The 24,114-nt window shown below is 34.5% G+C and overlaps 2 protein-coding genes and 1 long non-coding RNA gene across 29 annotated transcripts in view; 1 reads left to right on the forward strand and 2 right to left on the reverse strand.

Annotated features, from left to right (window-relative positions):
- Positions 1 to 2,733: 2,733 nt before the first annotated feature.
- si:ch211-127m7.2 lies at positions 2,734 to 3,874 on the reverse strand. The gene is made up of 3 exons (XM_021473859.2): positions 3,700 to 3,874; positions 3,542 to 3,611; positions 2,734 to 3,443 (listed from the first exon to the last, which is right to left on the reverse strand). The coding sequence occupies exons 1-3, from the start codon at positions 3,813 to 3,815 to the stop codon at positions 3,162 to 3,164; spliced, it is 468 nt and encodes a 155-aa protein (XP_021329534.1). The 5' UTR covers positions 3,816 to 3,874; the 3' UTR covers positions 2,734 to 3,161.
- On the forward strand, positions 3,295 to 4,006 carry LOC141380958 (uncharacterized). Its single transcript, XR_012400397.1, has 2 exons — positions 3,295 to 3,473; positions 3,557 to 4,006. It is a non-coding gene; the product is annotated as an uncharacterized lncRNA (long non-coding RNA).
- A 2,553-nt stretch (positions 4,007 to 6,559) lies between these two features.
- magi2b (membrane associated guanylate kinase, WW and PDZ domain containing 2b) overlaps positions 6,560 to 24,114 on the reverse strand; it is a 235,921-nt gene continuing 218,366 nt past the window's right edge. For 11 of the 27 annotated variants that reach the window (XM_073943139.1, XM_073943138.1, XM_073943137.1 and 8 more), the window contains 3 exons: positions 23,285 to 23,423; positions 18,101 to 18,189; positions 14,888 to 16,300 (listed from right to left, as the gene is read on the reverse strand). In XM_073943139.1, coding sequence (XP_073799240.1) covers positions 16,244 to 16,300; positions 18,101 to 18,189; positions 23,285 to 23,423 — 285 coding nt within the window. In that variant the 3' untranslated portion in view covers positions 14,888 to 16,243. Of the gene's footprint in view, positions 7,333 to 14,887; positions 16,304 to 18,100; positions 18,190 to 22,954; positions 23,018 to 23,284; positions 23,424 to 24,114 lie in introns of those variants that run through there. The other 16 variants (XM_073943135.1, XM_073943131.1, XM_073943129.1 and 13 more) reach the window with 5 other exon arrangements.

A 24,114-nucleotide genomic window follows, 5' to 3' on the forward strand; every position in this document is an offset into this window, starting at 1 on the left:
CTTTTATGTTAGTTATTTTACTCATTAAAACATCCTTTATTACCATAAAGCTGGATAAGCTAGCTAGCCAGTTAAGTTAGCAACAATTGTGGGCTTTACTTCAGGTAACAATGACAGTTATTGAACAGCTGAACTAACTTGCGCTGTCTTCATGGTACCTAAAACCCAGAATTGGTGCAAATTAAACCTAGTTAGTTAGCTTGCCAGCTAATCTGGCTTTATGGTACAGGCCCCGGAAATGCCCAGACAAAAAAACTGTTTACTTCTATACTTAATACTGAAATTGTGAAGGGTGTTCACTTTATCACTCTATGAGACCATTGTGAATGGTAGTAAAGCAATGTGACTAACGCATAGGTCACATGACAGTGACAACATGACACATGTAACTCACACAAATTTAAGGCAAACAAAACATTGATAAATTGCATTGAACTTCCTTTTAAAACTATTAGGCATATATATATGAATTGGATACTTCTGAAGAAACATCAGGAATACCTTAGAGACAACCTGCCAGGACAGTATTAGCTTCTGGTTGGGACATTTGGCTTTGATTGTCCACAACTAGAATTTAGATCTCCACCTCAGGAAGGATGCATCTACATTTTAGGAAATCATGACTGTATTTGGTTTTATGACAGTTAACAGTGTAAACTAATTCATTGGAAGCATATTGAACATTTTGATTTAAACTATTTCCTACATTATTTTTGTATAACTGTAATCACACTAATGCGTGTTTTCTTGTGCCAAAGCATTTCTTTTTTTCCTAAAACTTGTTGGTGTTAGTTCACCCAAAAATGAAAATTCTGTTATTAATTACTCACCCTCATATCTTCCAAACACCAGAGAGCTTCGTTCATCTTAGGAACATATTTTAGGTGAAATCTAAGAGCTCCTTCATCCTTTGTAAACAGCAAGTTTCCAGAAGAAGAAACAGACTATCTGCTTGTTCAGTTAAACAGCTTCTGGGTCCAAGTGCCATATCAAACTGTATGGAGAGGCTCATCAAATGGTAAAAATAAACATTTACAAAGCAATGTAATACTTTCGAAGATCACGACCGCAAAATATACATACACACACATATATATATATATATATATATATATATATATATATATATATATATATATATATATATATATATATATATATATATATATAAAAAAATATATATATATATATATATATATATATATATATATATATATATATATATATATATATATATATAAGTATTCTATAAGTCAGAATTATTAGCCCCCCCCATTTGAATTATTATTATTATTTTTTTTATATTTCCCAAATTATGTTTAACGTAGCAAGGAAATTTTCACAATATGTCTGATAATATTATTTCTTCTGGAGAAAGTCTTATTTGTTTTATTTCAGCGAGAATAAAAGCAGTTATTAATTTTTTAAACACCATTTTAAGGATAACATTATTAGCCCCCTCAAGCAAATTTTTTTTCTCGACTGTCTACAGAACAAACCACTGTTATACAATAACTTAACTAATTACTCTGATCTGCCTAGTTAACCTAGTTAAGCTTTTAAATGTCACTGTAAGCTGTATAGAAGTGTCTTGGAAAAATATCTAGTAAAATATTTACTCATCACGGCAAAGATAAGGGGGGGGGGGGGGGGGGGCTAATATTTCTGACTTCAACTGAATATAACCATGCCTAATATCAGATGGCTAGAAAGTAATGATTTTCTTTATAAATTGTTAAAGTAATGCCGTCTGTGGTGCAGCAAGTGTACAGACTGTTGTGTCTACCATGATTTTATAATAAAATCATTTTAATGTGTGATATGACTAAAAAGTGGTCATAAATGAATATTTTCTCAAGTCAAACTAGCAGCGGCTTGGACTCGAAAACAGTATTCCGTACATCACGACTAAAGCGGATATGCCTTCAGTGGTTTAACCAGAATATTATCAAGCTACACAAATACTTTTGTGCACATACATAAAAAAATCCACTACTTTATTCAACGGTTTCTTCTACTCAGTGTCAGTATAGGGCTCGTCTTCTTGAGTCACTTGGCCACGCCTCAGAGTATTACCTCACATGTGCCTATGCTTTGTGCATGCATGGATGGCCATCTAGGCATGTTTTATATCACCTTTCTTAACATTGAACTAGTCAAGGACCATTGCTGTCGATGGAGCTCTCAGATTTCACCTAAAATATCTTGTGTTCTGAAGATGAAAGAAGGTCTTAGGGGATTGGAAAGACAGGAGGGCGAGTAAATAATGATAATTTTATGTTTTGGGTGAAGTAACCCTTTAAGGTCCAAGTAATAATTCAATCAGAAGAGAATTCACCAGACCCTTTATATATATAAATTTGGTGACAAATTACACTCACATAGTTTGTTTATTTGTGCATTTTAATATGACATTTCCCCAGGTTTGGGATGTCTTGTTTGTTTTATGAGAGTGCAAATAAAAATATGCACCTGCACGCCTGCGACATCTGTTTATGCCTCAAGACACTGAAGGTTAGCTTTTAAAATAAAAAATGATTAAATACACAATTGATTATTGCGTGGAATCGAACGTTCTCATGTTTTTAAAGTTGCATTCTTACCCACAGGAACAAAGACCCAAGTGTGCAATTTACAATTATCAGAGCAGATGGTATAAAAGTCAAATTAGACATTACCTTGGATCTATTGGTTGTTGCCTAAACAAACAAGTCCACGCAGATCCAAACAAGATTTACATTTCCTGAGTAAAAGCAGTTATTTTTATTAAAATTCAAGATGTAAACTCTTTTTACAAAAAAAAAAAGTAATCAATTACTTACATTGTTCCAAACCTAAACGCTTTCTTTTTTTCTGAGGAACACAAGGGGAGAATATTCCCTCAAAAAAATTGTTTCGAAAATAAAATATTAATAAGGTTTATTAAGACCAATTCTGTGGTGCATTTTAAAGATTCTAAGTCTAGACTCCAATCTTGAACTGAAAAAGAGCGACTAGAACATTCTTCAAAGCATCTCCTATTGTGCTCCACAGAAGAAAGCTAGCAATACCCTGTTTGCAACAACACTAGGATAGATAAATAAATAAGTAAATGTCTCTTCAACAGATGATTAAATTCGTTTAAGTACAATAACAAACCTTTTGTGTACTCGGGGCTTGAATTACGTGAAAAAGATCTCTCTTACAAGCTTAAGAGCCTCGTCATCCTCGTCAGGCATCTCTGGAGGTTCTAAAACATCAGAATTCGGCTTTAAATGGCAGTCTGGTTTTGTATTGGTTTTCTCTTCCACACAGTTTTCATATGGCACAGTTTCTTGCTCGGCGATGTTTGAAACACGAGTGCTGTGGTGTAAATCTGTCGAGTCTTCATCATCAGTCTCCGGGATCACCTTCACCTCATCCTCCTCCTCCTCCGGGGCTTGGACTGCGTCTCTACTCATTTTCTGACGTTTACAAGAAAAATGAGAATAATGGTAAGTATCACGTGGCATAAACAACAGATAAAACACACCAATAAATAAATAAGGATCAAAATATTTACCGTTTCATCCTTCAGAATATCGAGCGCCGTTTCTAACAGCTCCCTCTCATTCATCCAATACGCGACGACACTGAGGACGACGGAGAAACATTTATAAAAACGCACATTATGTTCACATTATAACTACGTTAATAAGTTGTTGTTCTGTAAGATTTTACCTTTTGAGCCGCTTCTTCGCTGTCCTTCTAGTGGTTTCATGCGTTTTCTTCTTTTCAGCGTCTTTATCGTTTGTCTTGACCATCCACTGAGGAAGGTTTCGGTGTTTTTCAGACATTGTAAGGTTGTTTTTGTTATTTTGGCCATAAAGTCTTTTCTTTGATCAACCTCTTCTTTGACTATTTTTCGGTTAATAATGTTGTTTAATGCGCCATCTTGTGGTACGGCGCAGAAAGGGCTTCTTTGTATATTTGTAAGCTACCACACAAGCTAGACTTCTGCCAAAAATAAAAACATAATTTCTAACAATCTGACTCAGAATTATGAGTTTATATCTCATAGTCTTACCACTGTGGGTTCTATATTATAGTTTCAAGTTATGAGGCAGAACAGTGAGAGGAAAATAATTGTTAGAATTAATTACAAGGAAGCAATTTACAATTGCAAGAAATTAAAGTCCCCATAAAATCCAAACTAACTATATGATTTTGTTAGCTCACATTGCTAGTTTTGTGGTGAACAATTCATCTGTGATTGTCATTAAGAAAATAAAAATGTTTGCCCTTCTTATCTTTAATTGAAATCTGAAAATGCACTTCCCTTTTTTTCAGTTAATTTGTCAGATTACATATATTTTAGGAATGGGGTGTGGCAAACATATTTAACCATTTTTAATAAAACGTTTTTATCTTGGAATTTTGAGAAATATAAAAGTAAAACCTGTAGGAAATATAGTTTGTATAGTAAAAGCATAGTATGTAAGAATCAAAGGAAAGCATTAAACTGAAAAATATATAAATGTGTGTATTAGAATAAGATTTAAAATTCAGAAATGTAAAACAAAAGGCTGAATTGAGTTTTGAAGCAGTATAGGGTATAAGCGGAGCTAGTGTTTCCTCAAATATCGATATACTTCCGGTGAAAGGTTAATGTGACTTTTTCATCTTTGTACGGTACCTTTTATAGCCGTGATGTTGTAATGTAATCAAAATATAATCAGTTAAATAGACTTCATGTAGTTGTTGAAGCGTAAAGCAAAATAAAAAGCCGTTTACTTGCACGTGCCCATCAGGATCAGCAGGTTATCATAGAAAAAAATCTGCAGGACACCAGCCCTCCAGGAAAGAGTTTGGACACCCCTGGTGTATATCATTTAGGCAGTGAAGATAGAAAACAGACCTTAAAAGCATCGATTTTGTAAAGGCAAACTTTTCATCGAAAGCATTTGACCCAGGTTACTGAAAAATTAAAAGTCCTTCTGCATACTTCTGCATATACCGTATTGTAAAGAAAAAGTGAGAATTACAAGAAAGCCATGAATTCAGAATTACATGACATGAAGTAGCAATGGAGTATATGCACACAGACTTTTCATTTCAGTCAGCCAGACCCAGAGCTTCCGGTTAATTGTCATCCCATACAAAATCACAGTGTTTAAGATCTGATTTCTTTAAAAAAACAAAACAGCGATCATCACTGCCTGGCTGAGATACAATATAAAGTGGGTATCAGACCAAATGAGAAGCACTGTATTGAATTATATTTTTCAGCACCATGTCTTTAAAATATGGAAATTAATTTTACCCCAGCATCATTTATTCATTCATTTTCTTTTCGGCTTAGTCACTTTTATTAATACAGGGTCGGCACAGCAGAATGAACCGCCAACTTAACCAGCAAGTTTTTACGCAGCGGATGCCCTTCCAGCAGCAACCCATCACTGGGAAACATCCATACACACTCATACACTACGGACAATTTAGCCTACCCAATTCACCTGTACCGCATGTCTTTGGACTGTGGGGGAAACTGGAGCACCCGGAAGAAACCGACGCAAACGCAGGGAGAACATGCAAACTCCACACAGAAACGCCAACTGACCCAGCCGAGGCTCGAACCAGCGACCTTCTTGCTGTGAGGCGACAGCACTACCTTTTGCGCCACTGTGTCGCCTTACCCTAGTATTTTGAATGGAATTTTTTCGCTAGCCTGCTGCTAATTTTGTCATCAAGTCTATTTAACTGATTATAATTAAACTACATTACAACATCAATGCTGTAAAAGGAACTTCATTAAATTGAAAAAAAAAAAAAATCACAAAGCTTTCACAGGAAGTTCAACATTGGCTGAAAAACTCTACCTGTGCATGTAGAACCTTCTGATGAAAAAAGATAAAAATGGTTAGATATACAGTATCTTGCAATTTTAAGATAAAATGAAGTCAAACTTGTGAGATTTAGTTAGTATAGTTAAAATATAGTAATGCAGAATAGTAAGTGAGCCTCTAAAACGATACAATAAAAACTCAATTTAAATAAGATGTAAAATTCAGAAGAGTTAAATAAATGATAGCGAGAGTCACAATTACTTTGTAAATTTGAGATAGAAACTTTCAGTTATCTTTGATTTGGGATTTAAACAATTTGCAAGGAACAAACAATTGTCAGAAATCTGAGTTTGTAATTGCAAGCTTTTTCTTGACACTCAAAAGTGGAAGAAATAAAGTCAGAATTCTGAAGAGAGACAGAAACAGAATTGTAAGAATATAATCATGAAGAATCTCAATTGTACTTTAAAAAGTCAAAATAACCTAAAAGTAAAAAAATAAATCCTGTAGCTTTTGTAATATGCTCTAAAAAAGCTAAGAAAAATACTTCTATAAAATCAGTTAAAAATCACTTCAATAAAAAAAGATCAAGTTAATTTTGCACTTTTAAATTGATTTTATTTTCTTGTTTAAAATAGTTTTTTTTAATAATAAAAAAAGGTGCAGCATTAAAAAAGCAAACTGCATTTTTTAAATCCTTGAACACCAACACTCCAAGAATTAAGACACACGAATAAAAAAAAACTCAAAAAATGACCTTTAGACCTTGTCAAGAGTTTATTTAACAGTATATCAGAATATCATACAGGTAAACAAGATTTTAGCAAAATTTATTATATCCGTACTGTTGCATTTCATAAAAATATTTGATCACTTAGTCTTTGAAACTATCAATAATACATTAAACCATATTTATAGGAGTACAGCTGTACAAGGTAAATACACATCTAACACTACACAGTAATATTGATCTGAATGGGCCACCGTACGTGCCATCTTGCACAGATTCAATATTTTCCTCCGTAATATAAAATGCTTTTTTTTTCTTTGTCTTATTTTTCACAGCAGGCAGGATACAGCTTCAAACAGTAAAAGCTATGAGCTGTGCAAGAAATGCATCCATATTTTCCTTCAGCTGTCTGTCTGTCTGTCTGTCTCTCTATGTAAACAGCAGTTTTTAATAGCACACACTGCACCCCATGATGAGACTTATGTTCAAATATTATGTGCTCGCTACAAAAAAATCAACAGGGAGCAGTTTATTGTGGCACGCTTTACTAATATACACCATTCCACTGCGGAGGGGAAAAACGGGTTCTGCAATCCTTATTTTTGAGAAAAACAAATCCTTAAAAAGTGTATTTGGCACAAGAAAATTGATAGTATTACTTGTAGTTTGTTTGTTTTAAGCATAAATGTTACCAATTCAAACTGGGTTTATGCTTTAATCTGAAAAAAAAAAAAAAAAAGAATAAATAAATTAGGTCTAAAGGTTAACTACCCTTACCGGCCACTTTATTAGGTACACCTTACTAGTACTGGGTTGGACCCACTTTCACCTTCAGAACTGCCTTTATACTATGTGGCATAGATTCAACAGGTACTGGAAATATTCCTCAGAGATTGTGGTCTATATTGACATGATAGCATCACACAGTTAGTGCAGATTTGTCAACTGCACATCCATGATGTGAATCTCCCATTCCACCACATCCCAAAGGTGCTCTATTGGATTGAGATCTGGTGACTGTGGAGGCCATTTGAGTACAGTGAACTCATTGTCATGTTCAAGAAACCAGTCTGAGATCATTCACGCTTTATGACATGGCACGTTATTGGCACCAACAACTATGCCAAGTTCAAAGTCACTTAAATCACCTTGGTTTGAACTGCAGCAGATCGTCTTGATCATGTCTACATGCCTAAATGCACTGAGTTGCTGCCATGTGATTGGCTGTTTAGAAATTTGCGGTAATGAGCAGTTGGACAGGTGTACCTAATAAAGTGGCCAGTGTGTGTAAGTTTAAATCTAATAACTTTCACTGTTAAAAGCTATTATTTACTAGTTAATTAGTTAAAATTATTAGTAACTAATAAAGTTATGGTATCTAATAACCTTAACTTTACAGAATTTGATTATACTACAATAAAGTGCACCTTTTGTAAAGCTGCTTTAAAAGAATAATTCTTGTGAAAAGCGCTCTACAAACAAACTTGAATTGAAAGTTTGACTGTGATCAGAGTTTTTTTGTTTTAAGCCTACATGTAACCAAATTGAAATACACTGTAAACGATTTTTGTAAATTATACAGTACTTAACAGTAATATGAACCGTACTTTACTGTAGGACAGTTAAGGCTGATTTATAATTCTGCATCAAGTGCACTCATATAGCCCGGCGAAGCCTTCGCACAGTCACTTAGCCCTCGCCATAGCTGACGCAGATGCTGACACGCACCTCTAAATAATGTAACTACACATTACAGTGACACGTAGTGCAAGCTCTGTGATTGGTCGGCTTGGTAGCTTTGACGAATATCATCGGTGCTGAGAGCCATGAGCCTGATGAAGCGAGTGTTTGCAAGTGTGGTGTACTAATAAAGAGCTACAGATGGAAACTTTTGTTTTGTGTTTACCTTATGATCAAAGTCGTTGCATGTCTGTCGGTTCCCGCCTCTGAATAAGCGAGTTTTAGCTACTGGTGCATTAAGGCAGGAGTTCCCCAACTTTTCAACCCGTGACCCCCAAAATCCTCTTGAGGTGGTTATAAATATAAAAACCTTGCACACAACGGCACGCACATACCAATAACCCCCAAGTCTATTCATCGTTTAATTTTGGAGAACGCCACTTGGAGACCATACTCCATGTTCAGTTGTGGCCTGTATTTATTTATTTTTGTTCACGAGTGCCGTAAAGGTGTCAGAAAGTTTAACCTGGTGCCATAAAATCTATGTGCTGCATCTGATGCTAGTGCTGTGTTTTTAATACCCCCTGGGGGGTCCCGACACTCACTTTGGGAACCAAAAAGCAAACAAACAAAACAAAAAAACAGCCACAAAGAAACTTGACACTAGCTATGTTTCCATTCAAAAATGCAAATTGACTTTATAAACTTTAAAACTGCATTATCGCATAAAATATTGGATTATCGTCACTTCCTGATTAAGTGGCACCAAATATCAACAGTAAAAATGGAATTTACTGCAGTAGTAGAAGCTGTGTGAATCTTTTCTTCATTTAATAAAATACTTGCGCCTCAAAAGACGATGCCGACATGCAATGAATGATCTCATAACAAAATCACATGACTTTTTTTAATGCGCATGCTGAAATTTGTTCGGTAAAAGTGTTTCCATCGTATTTTTTGCACATCTTTTCTTATCAAACAAAAAGTTTATCCTACTCAGTTATGCGTATAAATTTGTTATGCGCATTTTCAAAATTTATGCACATCTTGGTGTTTCCATTAACCATTTATTTCAGAAAAAGGTGGATGGAAACACAGCTACAGAGGAACATAAAAAACCTAGTGCCAGCTAGCGTTTTGAAAGTGTTATTGCAAAGCAACACAAACAGCACACAGAAATATAAATGCATGCCTATGTGCAAGGCATGCTCTGTGTGTCACAGCGATCACTCTATGCAGAAGCACAAACCAGCCTTTATGCAGGATCTTACTGTATTTAAAGTTTCATTGTAAAAATGACTGTATATTTTACAGCAAAAGTATACATTACAATTACATTACAATTCTGTAAATACATATATAGCAAGATAAATAGTCCTGTCAATGTAAATACAGTATTTCTGCTGTAATTGATTTACAGTAAGTTACTGGCAAACAGCTGCCTGTAGGTTATTGTAGATTCTACAGGAAATTTTCTGTAACAGTATATGGTTAAATTAAGAAAAATACTTTAAAATGATTACGTTTAAATGTGATCAGTGTTAAAGATGTTCGAAAATTAATAAAAAAAAAAAATATGTATCTTGAATTAAGTATAAATGTGGACGCATTTAATGCGGGTTGTGTTGTATTTTATTTAATTCTTTAAAACATATACCTCATTAAATCAAACCTTATGAATTATGTTTTTTTGTTACACTATTAAGAAATGTTATTATTATAATTATAATTATAATATAGTTATATAATTATAATTAAAACAATAAAATAGGTTACCAAATTTCTCAAGGTTTATGCTTAAAGCAAAAAAAGTCAATTTAAAATGTAATTTTGTGCGATTAAATCCAATTTCCCCCCACAGTGTAGAGAAGTAGGAATGTGATAAGCTTCAACTGATATGCACTGTTTTCAACGCGGCTCCGGACACAGTTTTAGGATGTTCTGCGCTTCACGAAAGCACTTGAAAACCTGGAATTACATTCCACACATACCTCGAAAACAACTGAATTGGCACAGTAATCAGCCTGCGATCAGAATGACAGAGCTGCAGAAGACGATTTCACAATTAAATGAATACAAAAAGAGGCAAAACGCTGCGTGGCGTCAGACCTTTCCCTCCACACTGTGAGATTCAATCACTGGAAATGTGTTCTGACGATCATTATCACTGTATGAAACGCATTAATGAAAAGCTCAAAATGACAGAGGTCTGAATAAAACAGCTTGCTGCAACAAACACAAAAATCTTGACATACACTACAGGTCAGAAGTTTGGGATACAGAAGATTTTTAGATTATTTAATAAAGGATACAGTAAAACTGTGAAATATTATTGCAATTTAGTCTGCTTTCAAATTAAATGTACATTAAAATTGTGTTTATTAGTGTCTTCAGTGTCGCATTATTATTCTAATATATTGATTTGCTTTTTAACATATGATCACTTATAATTAGAATTCAGTCATTAATAATTATTCTTTTAATTATTTGTATTTTTCCCTGCTTCATTGTTTTTAGCGAAACTAACTGGTATAATATATATAATATAATATACACACACACACACACACACACACACATATATATATATATATATATATATATATATATATATATATATATATATATATATATATATATATATATATATATATTTACATTATAAATGTATTTCCTACTTTCACTAATGGAAAATTTAATATGTCCTTGATGAATAAAAGTAAATGAGAAATTCCATGCAAACTTTCACCCAAAAATAGAAATCGTTTCTAAGTTTTTAGTGTAAGCAAGTATTTTAAAGTACTTTAGAAATTCTCAAAAATGTCTTTAAAGTACAAAACATGTACAGATTGATATTTTCTGGTTCCTTAACTCTGTGGTCAGTTGTTCTCAAAAATATAAACAGATGTTTCAATTTAATGTTAACAAACTTTCACTGTGAATTTATGTTTGGAGTTTTTACTGCAAATGTCACATCCATAACACTGGAATTGCTCAAATACTTTAAGTATATTTAACAAATGAGATATTTACACAAAAAAATTAAGCAGCCCAACAGTTTTTAACACTAATAATAATTTTTCTGATTATCTGAAGAATCATGTGATACTGGAGTAATGATGCTGGAAATTCAGCGTTGAATTAGGAATAAATACAAATTAAGAAAACAGTTTTTTTAAAGTTGAATAATATTTAACAGTTTTTACTGCATTTCTTTTCAAACAAATTAGTCTAGATGAATAGAATATTCTTCTTTTAAAAATGTTAAAATCTTTATAATCCCAAACTTTTTAGTGGTAGTGCATGGTGCCATTTAAACGAATGCGTTTTTTGTGTTTAAAACCAAAACAGGGTCTTTAGTATTTTCAAAACCACCCAGTTTTTACAGGTCAAAGACGCCAGAGTAGTGTGGACTACCACACATTACAGCAACCAATCATATGCATTATAAAACAAAAATGCATTAGTGTAAATGGCACGTCATATCCTCGTATGCCAGATCAGTATTTGTGATCTTTATACATTTTCACCAGCAAAACATTTTCACGACATCAGAAAAAAAATTGTCACTGTTGAAAAAGCTCAGCTCTTAAGATGATTTTTTTTTTATGTAAAATGCATATTTCATACTATTCTTTATCCTGCCAGTAAGGCACTCTGCCCCATTCAACTGGGTCCCACCTATTCATGCTAGAGAGACCCTGATCATGCCCCCATTCTTTAAAAACTGCACACCTTTCCTTATTTTTCTTCACAACTTAACCTTAACCATGCCTTAACCAGGTGTGACATGACAAAACATCAAGCCATAAAGCAAAGTGACTAGAATATCGGTATGCCATAAACCGATACATTTACTTGAAATAGTGGGTACTGTGATTTACCATGATTCACTTGTTATAGTGGGTAACTGATTAATTTACAAACACTTTACAAATATTTACAAAAAAAAAAAATAGTAAAATATTGTCATTTTAAATGCTACATGTGAATTTAGGTATCCCTTTATACTTATTCATTGGTAAATTTTGCAATGTGCAATTTTAAAGTATCATAATAATAAAAAAATAAGCAAATTTAATTTGAATGTAAAACTAGGGGAAATTTGCATGCACAATTAAATTGCCGATTATTGGTATGCTATCAAAATGTCATGCATATCCTGATCAGAAATGAGCACTAAATAGAGCCTTTTTATTTCATTTATTTATTTCCAGATGTGTAACTAGCAGCAGGTAATCGTATCTTTTTCTATATTTAATTTATGGGTCCGATATCGGCCGATAATTGGTATTGTGCCAACAATATTACACATATCCCAGCAAGCATTTTTTGTTTTTAAAAGATGTCTAATGGATGTCTAATAGAGGTCTAAACATAGTTGTCTTGGCTGAAACAAGGTTAAATTTGGGATGTTAGTGAAAATCTAATAGACGTCTAGTCTAGTCCTCAAATAGACAGAAATGAATGACTACACATATGAAGATTTGGGCTATTCTTAAATGTCTATTTGATTTTCACTGACAGCCCAGGTTTAGCCTTGTTTTAGCCAAGCTGTTTACTGTATGTTTAGATGTGTATTAGATGTCTATTAAACACAAAATTGTTTGTTGGGATTCCAAACAGAAATATGTGTTAAAGTAAATAGTCAGTGTCAGTGTTTTTTTGTCTTAACTAGCAACAATTGTAACAAGCAGGATTTTTTTTTGGCAAATTTCTATGGAAACTTCTAGATCATTCAATATCATTTAATAACAGGCATAAGTAAATTTAGCAGATATTGAAATACATTTTAAATAGCTTAACCCATAATTATACCTTATTTAAAAAAAAAAAAAAAAAAAAAATATATATATATATATATATATATATATATATATATATATATATATATATAAAATACATATTAGCGCTGTCAAATCTAACGCGTTAACGCTTGCTATTAATTTTAAATAATTAACGCGTAAAAAAAAAATGAACGCAGTTGCAGGTTTTTTTCACTTTCTGTTGTGGTGGACGTGTGTTCAACATGCAATAAATATGGATAAGACCTATGAAGCACTTTTTGAAGGCAAGTTTCAGTATAAAACAATTAGTCGCATCACCAGGCTCTCCAGAGTTTCATGCAATTTCGGGTGTTTCAATTTTAACTTTCGACTTCTGTTGTAAGTTGATACCGCATGGCGAACAGAATGAAAATCCTCCGCATTTCATGACTCGGTGTTCCTTTAAGGTAAGGTTCCTTTTAAGGCTACACGGTAGACTTTTAAAAAGAGTGTTATCTTAATCATATTAAAATCGGAGTATTGGTGTCTTACGTAAATGTACTCAGAAAGTCTCTGGTGAAGTCGCGAGCTGTCAAAGACAGGGCATTACTCTGCCTTTCAGCATGAGCCCTCCAAGTTTAGCGTGTTTCCTCATTAAACGCAACAAAAGCATATGCTGCGCGTTGTTGTGTCAGAATCCTTGTGAAATACAGTAATACTTTAGGACGCTTAGTTTAAGCAAATTTGATGAACGTGATGATGCGTGTTGAATCTGAGGGGAGTCGCTCCAGTATGGAAGGCCGTTGGGGCCAAAACGTCTGCAGCGCGTTGTGTGTGACTGTGTCAGGGATGGAGTGAGCGACGTATCTGAGTAGGGGCGAGAGGGGTGTGCAATGTATTTAACGACCGGTTTGCAAGAAATTATCATTCATTTGCGGGCATTTGGGAGTCTCTGTGCACTTGCGGGATACTCACAGTCTCAGCATCTGGATGAATGTAAAGGAGGATTAAGCAAAATTGTTTCTACTCTATAACTAATGTTCTCAACTCACAGCAATAAACTTTACAATGAGTGCAACAGTTTGTATTCTATAGTTTATTATTATAATTTGTCATTTTCCATATCTGCAATTCCTGTATTTTGGCATGTTTTTGCAGTCCACTTAGAATCCAACATGGAAATCAATGTTTTCCTTATTGGCATTGATTGTTTTGAAATTTAAATGTCATTAACATGCCTGTGTTTTAGTTTCTGTAATAAATATGGCTGTCAAGCTAGGATCTTGATGGTTTATTGTGGGTATGTTGTTTACATGAAGAAATCTGTGTTACAAGTTAAACAAAAATTCTATTAAACAATTATATTTTGAATTTAAATATTTTTTGTCTTGCGTTTGCATTAATTTTACATTTAAATAGCCAAAATTACAAGTTTCAGTATTTTAATTTTTTTTTAAAAAGGTGCGATTAATTAGTTAATTTTTTTTAATCGATTGACAGCACTAAATATATATATATATATATATATATATATATATATATATATATATATATATATATATATATATATATATATATAGCCCTCCTATAGTTATATTTTATTTGGTCAAAATGCAAATATTAAGATAACACATTCTGAAAAACAAACAACAACTAAATAATCACACAACTATAACAAGCAGCTAGAAAATTCCTAAATTTTTAAAAGAAATTTGAAAGTCATCCAATAACAATTTCAGCCAATAATCCAACACAATCTAATGGCAATTCATAACTTTTAGTTTTAGGCTAATTTGTATGAATTCATACAATCTTTGTGATTTTGTTTGGTGCCATGCCTCCTTTTTAAAATCATACATTTTTGTATGTCTAAACTTATACAAACTTGTATGAATTAGCCACTTAACTGACAAAACGTAAAATACGTACGTTTTCTCGTAAGATCAGACTAGATAATCGGTAGGTACTAAAATATCAAGCAAATCCTGACCAGGAATGTGTGTTAAGAAAGTAAATAGAATAATATTATGTAGATTTTATGTTTTAACGACCCACACTACTTTGAGTGTGACCCTGCCGACAGTTACAAAACACATCAAATACGTTTTCGCATTTTGAGCTAACAGGCTAATTATTAGTCATGTCGCACTTGGTTAAGACAGGGTGAAAGACTGCATGTCTCCTGGTCTCAGACCAAACTGCCCTGCAAACATTTTCTCCTTTAATTAGCTCTGCTAATTATTTTCCATGAACTACGGAGCCATCAGAGACATGGGGATGAAGCTCATGAGGTGTAAGATGGCACCCCAAATCCACAGTGGTGGCAAACAGTACAGGGCCGATGAGGCCGAAAATGACACACCGAGGCTTTGAAAACATCCGCCGTTCATCTTCACGTCAGTCTGCGATGAAACCAAACGCTTGCCCGGGTAAAGAATTCATCAAGACTTAACCATACTATTGTCTCGGGATCTAAAGGGATACATCCATGCGGCAGATTTGGCGACTGATATGCATTTACCTCCCATGAATGAACCTTGAATGGTTTGGCGTGACATTGTCTCCATCATGGCAGCCTCCTTTTTTATTTTTACTGCCAGTGTGATGTTCATTCCCCCATCAGACATATAAAGAAACTCAATACTGAAAAGTTCTCAACTCAGAAGTTTGTGTGTTTCCTCGGAAATCTCATTTTTCATGCTACACATATATTTGCGATATTTGACCCCTGGTATCGCAAGGGGCTTGGTGTGAACCTCTTGAAATTATACCAAAAAATAAACAACCTCTACATGATAAACAAACAACGAGTGCTCAGACGGAAGAGCGAGGCGTTGAAAGTTCGGCTCGTTCCCCGGTGAGAAGTGTCCGCTTTGGATCCAGAATTAAACAGCGAGAGGCCGAGCCACCCGTCTTTGGCTGCCGTTCATCTGGATCGTCCGGAAACATGAAAAACAAACTTGGCGACTGTATGAAAAGCAAGTTGGATGCGATAATCCATTTGAGGTTGATATGTCTCCATCTGTTCTCAATATTTTAGACTTTTAAGATCCGTCTCCTTCGTTTTTAGGCTGTTCAAAGCACAGCTCTTACAGGTGGACCTGCCACCCTTCGTTCTGCAGGCAAAGCCTCACAAAACTGACCACGAGGGGCACCGTGATTGGTCCAAACTGTCACAGAAATGCCACTGAAGGTCCAGGGTTCGAGGCTGGATGAGATGACGGGTGACGGCGAGGGGTGAGAGTCACTCTAATGGGGCGAAACTACTTCCGACAAGGCAGGGGCGGCTGGAGAGAGAGCACTCCGGGAGGTGGCACTGTCTACTAGGAAACACAACAAAAACCCTGTGAATCACCCATTAGACTGGACAGCAAGGTAACTTCGAATGGAAGTAACACAGTTCATGCAGTGTTGGGGAGTTTTTAAAAGCATTTACAGTAATAGGGGTATTTAATATAATGATAAAATTTAACTTATAAAGCAGGGTTAAGCGAGGTGCCAGTTAAGTTTTGGTAGATAAATATATCTGGCTGGAAATCACATTATAAAGCATAAACCATATATACAGCTCTGGTAAAAATGAACACACATCACTTTTGCTAGTTATGATCAGTTCTCTGGATATGTCATTAATAGATTGATAAAATGTTCAACTGTGTTCTAAATAGCTACACTTTATTTTAAATAAGGGAGAAATGCTATAAATACTGTAGTTCACAAGAGTTATATTCAGAAATTTATATTTGGTGGAATAATTAGTACTTATATGAAAAAAAAAACTCTAAATGACAACATTTCTATTTGAACTTTTATCTTTTTATTTGATATTTAAGATATGAAAATGAATATATTTTTAATAGATTTTTTTTGTAAAATAAATGCTCAAAATGATTTTAAAAAAATGTAAAAAGTGGTTTATAAAATTAAACACAAATAACCATTTTACCTGATAAAAGTCTTGTCGCCTATCCATTTTTGAGGAACAACAAATAATAATTTGACTTCTAGTTGATCATTTGTTGATCATAAGTGGCTAATATAAAAGGCAAAGGCCTCTAGATTATGCTTATTTTACCAAAATAAAATATGATCATGCCTTGATTTTTAATTATTTAATTAGGACAGTAAGGTCTGACTTTGCTGCGACAAAAGTCTTGTCATTTAACAGAAATAATGTACAGTATAGAATGTAAAGTCACGGTGCAGTGGAAAAAGAATTAAGATTGTGTATGACTCCATCCAAACATTTCTGCACTGACTTCCGCAATTACTTATTAATAAAGTCATCTGTATTGGCAAAAAAAGCGTTCCAGCAGGACTCCCAGAGTTCATCAAGATTCTTTGGATTCATCTTCAATGCCTCCTCCCACTTATCCCAGACATGCTCAATTATGTTCATGTCTGGTGACTGGGCTGGCCAATCCTGGAGCACCTTGACCTTCTTTGCATTCAGGAACTTTGATGTGGAGGCTGAAGTATAAGAATGAGGGCTATCCTGTGGAAGAATTTGCCCTCTCTTGTGGTTTGTAATGTAATGGGCAGCACAAATGTCTTGATACCTAAGGCTGTTGATGTTGCCATCCCTTCTGCAAATCTGTCGCATGCCCTCATACTGAATGTAACCCCAAACCATGATTTTCCCTTTATCAAACTTGACTGATTTCTATCAGAATCTCGGCTCCATGCAGCTTCAAATAGGTCTTCTGCAGTATTTTTGATGTTTGGGATGCAGTTCAACAGATAATTCATCGAAAAAATCTACCTCCTGCCACTTTTCCACATGATCAACTAGAAGTTATTATTTTTATGCTCTTACAACTGAGATCGACGAAAAGACTTTTTTCAGGTAATGTACAGTTATAGAAAACTAATAAGAACTCTGAAGTTATTTTCAAGCCTCTGTGATTATAATTGAACTACTTTAGAAATACTAGTCTTCCCCAACTTCCCCAACAATGTCAAGCAAACACATGCACACAATGACAAAAATTCACAGAAGTACACATTGTAACCAATCACAGTTGAAAAAGGCTCAAACACGCGACGCATGCAATGCAACCCGGACAGAAGCAGAGATATAAAAGAACTGTAAGCAGAAAGACGTGCAGGATGCCACGAACCGTGTCTTTAGAGTGTCCCATTATGAAGAAATAGGGTGAGGCTAGAGTGTCACTTTTCATGCACATGGAAAGGTTGGTAGGAACCATCCCTACAGGACAGGAAGTAAAAGACTGTACTATTAGATCATACAAGAGTTAGAAAAACAGAACAGCTGATAGAAGAGAGGAGTTAATAGAAGTTTCATTACTGAAGGCCCCGAAATACTAACAGCAAATTTAGTTATAGTTCTTCGATTAGGAGTGAAAGAGTCCCATCCTTTATTTTTACGCAGGTTTTGTCGAGCAGGTGGTGGAAAATTCACTTCTAATTAAAAAATCTCAAAGGTGTATGAAGTCAGATCTAAAGCAAGGCTGCTTCTGTGCCCAATTTTGACTCCCTGACATGTGCAGTGCACATGCCCTTTTTATTCTTGGATAGAAAGTGCCCTTCCAAAATGATCTGAAGTGCCCCCGCGACAAACCAAAAATACTGGCATCAGTATCGGTGAGTATTTGAAACCATAAACCAATCCGAATCTTTTAAATCTGACTTATGCTAGCTTTGCTTAACACTGGAAACCCAAAATCAGATCTGCTTCACTGCTTAGAATGCAAACACAGGAAGTTGTGCTTTGTTCCACAAAAAACCACTATTAGAACTGCATGGAAAATGAGAGTAACACACTATTTTATTATAAAAAAAATTTCTCTAAATTTTAAGTTTTAAAAAAGGTTATTTTTTTTATATTTTATTCTTATCAAATGTGTAATATTTCATAATTTTTGCATTCATTTTTATATGGTTATACTGTAAAACAATTATTTTTCAGTTTCAGTGTTTGATTTGAACTTTTTTCAATAAAGTACAGTAATGTGTGTATTTTACAAGAACATACTCACATATCAGTTCAGTACTCGGGTTTGATATCAATACCTTGAGCTCAGGTATATTGGAATAGGTAATGGGTTAGGAGGTATAGAACATCCCAAGTTGTAAACAATTATCATGCTGCTTGTGTGTATACATGACAAACACAATAACGCTGTGATTATGAGAGCGGTATTTCGTAAACATGTGGCAGTGATCAATTGGGGGGTCTCGCCACATCTCTTAGTCACAGGACAACTGTGCCAGTGCACTCACCACACACCAGTTATCGATGGAGTGGAGAGACGGAGATAAAGCCAATTCAGTGAATGGGGATAATTGGGAGGCCATAATGGGTAAGGCTCAATTGAGGGTATTCGGCCAGGACACCAAGGTTACACCCCTACTTTTTATGGGAAGTGCCATTGTATTTTTAATGGCCACAGAAAGTCAGGACCTTGGTTTAATGTCTCATCCGAAAGACGATGCTCATTGACATTATAGAGTCCTCTTCAATATACTGAGGCATTAGGACTTACACAGACCACAGGTTAAGCACCCCCTGCTGGCCTCACTAACAGCACTTCCTACAGCAACCCAGTTTTCCCAATGTGGTCTCCCATCCAGGTACTGACCAGGCTCAGACCTGCTTAGTGTCAGTTAGTAACCGGTCTTGGGCTGCACTGGAGACCACTACGGAGACTGGCTTTGACACTCTGAGTACTATCTTCTCAAAGAAGACGGAGTTCCTGAACACAGCCACCGATTGCGTAATTCCTACAGACCTTAGAGTAGCTGAAAGGTGTTTAGAAGCCAAAACAAACTCCCCCAAAAATTCTCTATGTTGAGTTGTTTCAATCTGCCAAAACAAACTCAATACAAGCTTTGTTTGGCTGGATTTTATTTGAAATTATGTGATTTTAGTTCTCTCCTTTAGTTTGAAGTATATCAGGGCTTTTAATTCTAAACTTCATCCCTTATACTAACCCTTTCTCCACACCTAACCCCAAACCTACCAGTATCAGTAGTGTAAAATAATCTGGCAGGAGTCAGAATTGGGTACAGAACTGCCCTATAAGGGTAATTCTTCAACTACGGACACTTTTATGTCCTTTGATCATATATCCAAAAATATATATCATTTTATACAAAATCCTTATTCTATTATATATTTTTTCATATTATTTAACCTCCTTTTAGGTGTCCAAAATATTTTAAAATATTATTTATCTGGTATCTATTCATTTATCTTAATTAAGCACTAGTGAAATAATTTAAATATTTATAATGTAAGACTATAGGCCTTTTTTACACTTCCTGGTTCCGGTAACCGAAACAGCTTATCACTACATCCGGTTTCAATGCGACGGAGTACGAAAGAATGGCAGGCTCATCTCATTGCTGTAATTGCAGCGTTCCCGGCTGCTCCAACTCAAAAAACGACACCTTTACTTTAATTACCACGATTTCCCGAAAGACGAAGGACAGAGAAAATCATGGGTGAAGTTATTAGAGGGGTTGACTGTTGTTTCAAGTTAAATGCGGGAGTACGTTTGTATGCTGTATGCACTTCAAAGCGGAGATTATTATGTTTTTTCAAAGACTGGTGGTCTTAGTTTTATTTTGACAAGTAATTATAATATAGACAAAACTCCAGTTAAGCTATCTGCCTTCCACAAACAAGTGCTCATCATGGTAGACGGTTTTACACTTATTTTGGCTTAGTACATGGTCAGCTTATGGGGTGAGGTGCAAAAATGTATTAATAACAAATATTTTGTGTTCAAAACCTTTCATCATTATGGAAAAATGTACACTTGGGCTTTACTTGATTATCCTAATCTAAAAGAAAATTGTTTTATTTATTTAATTTGCTCATGCTGTTAACAAAATTGTACATTCATAAATGTAAATTTACTAATAAGAATCCAAATTTTAATGTATTGATGACTGAAATATGCTTGCATAATACCAGGATCAACTCTCTAAACAAGAGAGCCCGACACACTTCAAAAATGTGTGAACTCTACAATGTTTTTTATTATTACATATGTTATATTACATTTGGTATATTTGTATTTTATTTATAATTACCCCCTGGCATGTATATTTTTGTATTGTAAAATGTTATTTGCTGTTTTTTAAATAAATATATATATATATTTTTTCCATGAGTAGGAGCTAACGCATGTTTCCAGACTTGAGAAAACCTTATGAGCATTAAACAACCTGTAATGTACGGGGCTCCCGCATTGCCTGATAGCAACTTGCCTGTACAGCTACCTCGTCAATCACTATATCTGACTCTGAATAAAAAGGTACTGACATAAAACTAATCCTGCTGGATGGTACTGACATAAAACTAATCCTGCTGGATGTTAAATAGCCTAGTTAATCTTGCTTACTAATGGCTTGAATGAGCAGATCTTATGCTGTTGGCTGTGCACCTTACTGGAACCTAACGTTGCAAACGCTTTGTGTAAGACACGTTTTCTGCACAAATTCTGTATCATCTTTTATAAACTGTTTTATTTAGGCTACGTCAGTTTTACACATTTACCGAACGATGTCTTCATGTACAAATTATGGCAAAGTTGACAGTGAGAAAGTCATCTGCAGTCCTGAGGCTGTCATGTTTCTGCGACTCCCAGCGAAACCGGAAATAGCGATACATTGCTGCGAAGGGCGCTTCTGTTGTTCAATTCCGCTGTAAAAAAGGTCTATTATCAAGATTATTTTTTATAAAAAATATAGCTGTCGCACAGTATCAGTGTTATTTCCACAACAACACTGTAATGTCACTTTAAAAACTTTGTGTAAGATTATTTAGTTGGTTTCTATGAAAATGAATAGTGAATGTTCAAGAGGAAGGACATTTTTATTTCTATCAACAACACAAAGTAAATGTTGCTTGATAAGGAAATACATGAATTCTACATCATTTCCAAACCTGTTGTACCTTCAAAGACGTTTTTAAAAACCAAAATAAATTAAGGTAAATAGGAGTTTCTTTTATACATGAAAGGCTAGTATCAATTCAAAGCTAATCAGTGAAGCTATTTTTCCTTTTTTCAAAATAAACTGTTGAAATGTCATTTCCACCAGTCATTTCCATCACCACACACATTTAAAAAAATATATATTTAAAAGGTTCTCATCACACATTAAAAGTGTATTCACAATGTATAAGTTCATGCTCTTTTCAATATACAAATTCAGTTGATTTATTTTCTAATAAGCTCTTAAGCAAATTAATAATACATTTTAGAGTGTGACAGGTGTACAATTCAGCATACAACTTATTTATTTAATTGGCAAATGTATAATTATTATATGTATTGTGGTAAGATTGGTAAAACTAGATACAAAAATGATCTTAGACAATGTTTGACTGCCATAATTCATTTCATTTTGAAATAAGCTGTATATTGAGATGTGGTGGAATTGACATTTGTTCAGTTCACAATGGAAAAAATGTTTTTCTTCTTGTCTAAGTTTGTCCTCTTACAGATCTTAAAACTAGACAAATTGTTTAAACTTATGAGGCTGTGTTACGGTAATTTTGAACAAGTTTTTTTACTCAACTTCACAAGGGTAAAAATGCCCGTAGTTGAAGAATGGCCCATAGATGGAATAGGGTATCCAAACCATCAGGGAGGGCCATTCTCTAAAAGATGATATAATAACCATTGATTTATTGGCTTTTGGCCACCACCAATAATGAAAACATGATGCTGTGACTTTTCTTTAAAATAACATGATTTTGCACTATTTTGCATATATATTTTCTATATAATCTTACATCACTGTCAGACATGCTAGATGCTAAAAAGAGACCTCGGTGGACTGAACTGAAGAAATGAACCAAAAAAAAAAAGAAATGTCCACCTCAAAGAAGGCGGAGCTTCAGAGGCACACCCACACATTGTCATCAACCAGTAGTTGCTGAAAGGCATTTATCAGATTTTGCTTTGGGCACACTTGTATGAAACTTTGAACTTTGTATGATGTCATACAAGTTTATTCTTTGATTTCTGCTGCAGTATATCGGAGCCTTGGATGAAAGTCCACTGAAAGGTTTAATTGAGACAGAGAGTCATTAAAGGCTTTCAAGCTTTTAACAGCTAAAGCAACCTGTCAAGAACACAGTGCACCGCTTGAGTAATTGTCCTATAAACACATTTATGAGCATTCATTCTCTTATTTCAACCAAAATCAGCAGGTTTTTAGTTGTAAAACATGATCAATTCTATATTCTAAAAAGCTTCTAATGTCTATAAAACCTGATATTTCTATTGAACGGCTCAACTTTTGGCTGCGTGTATCGTAGTACTCACCATATTCTGGCACCTGTCCTGTGCCCCTTTTCAACAGCAGACGTACCCGACGACCGCCAGCCTTGATGAGCTCAATGGCACGAGCGTGACTCATGTCTCTCGTACTCTCACCGTTAATTTCAATAATCTGATCTCCAACCTGCGGGCAGAAGACATTTATTCAGCATCAGGATCTTGCATAGCCTTAAAGGTTTTAATACAGCGTTTCTGCAGGTTTCACCAAGTCCAATTTAAGACTTTTTAAGACATTAAGACCTCGAAGAATGGAATTTCAGACTTATAATGGGCTGAATGCTAAGGGTTTGTTTATATGGCCCAGCCTAAAAAAATACTTGACCCATCAATAAACTAATTCTAATTAGTTATACAAAGCAAGCAGACCCTAGTTGTATATAATTTTTTTCAACACAACTAAAATAATTTTGCTAGAAGTTTTATTGAGATGTATCAGTGATTAGATGCGTGTTGGATTGATTGGGTAGCTTTATATAAACAAAAGAAAATTAAGACCAGTTTAAAATGGTTTAAAACCTACAAGACAATATTTCAGTGAATTTAAGACTTTTCAAGGCTTAATATTGGAGTTTTTTTTTGGAAATTTAAGATATTTTAAGACCCCACAGATACCCTGTAATAACATATTAACTGACCAATTAGAACAAAGAACACACAACACTTCAAATGTTTGGAGATTTTTTTTTCTCACATTTATTTGATGTAAAAATGGTATTGGCTATTTGTCATTGTGATTTTTCAAACATCAACAATCTGCAGTAAAGTGATCTGTCAGAGCCAGCGGTGTTACTAGACAAAGCTCTACTGCTAGGGCA

The sequence above is a fragment of the Danio rerio genome, chromosome 25 (genome assembly GCF_049306965.1).
Source record: "Danio rerio strain Tuebingen ecotype United States chromosome 25, GRCz12tu, whole genome shotgun sequence".
Classification (NCBI taxonomy): Eukaryota; Metazoa; Chordata; class Actinopteri; order Cypriniformes; family Danionidae; genus Danio; species Danio rerio.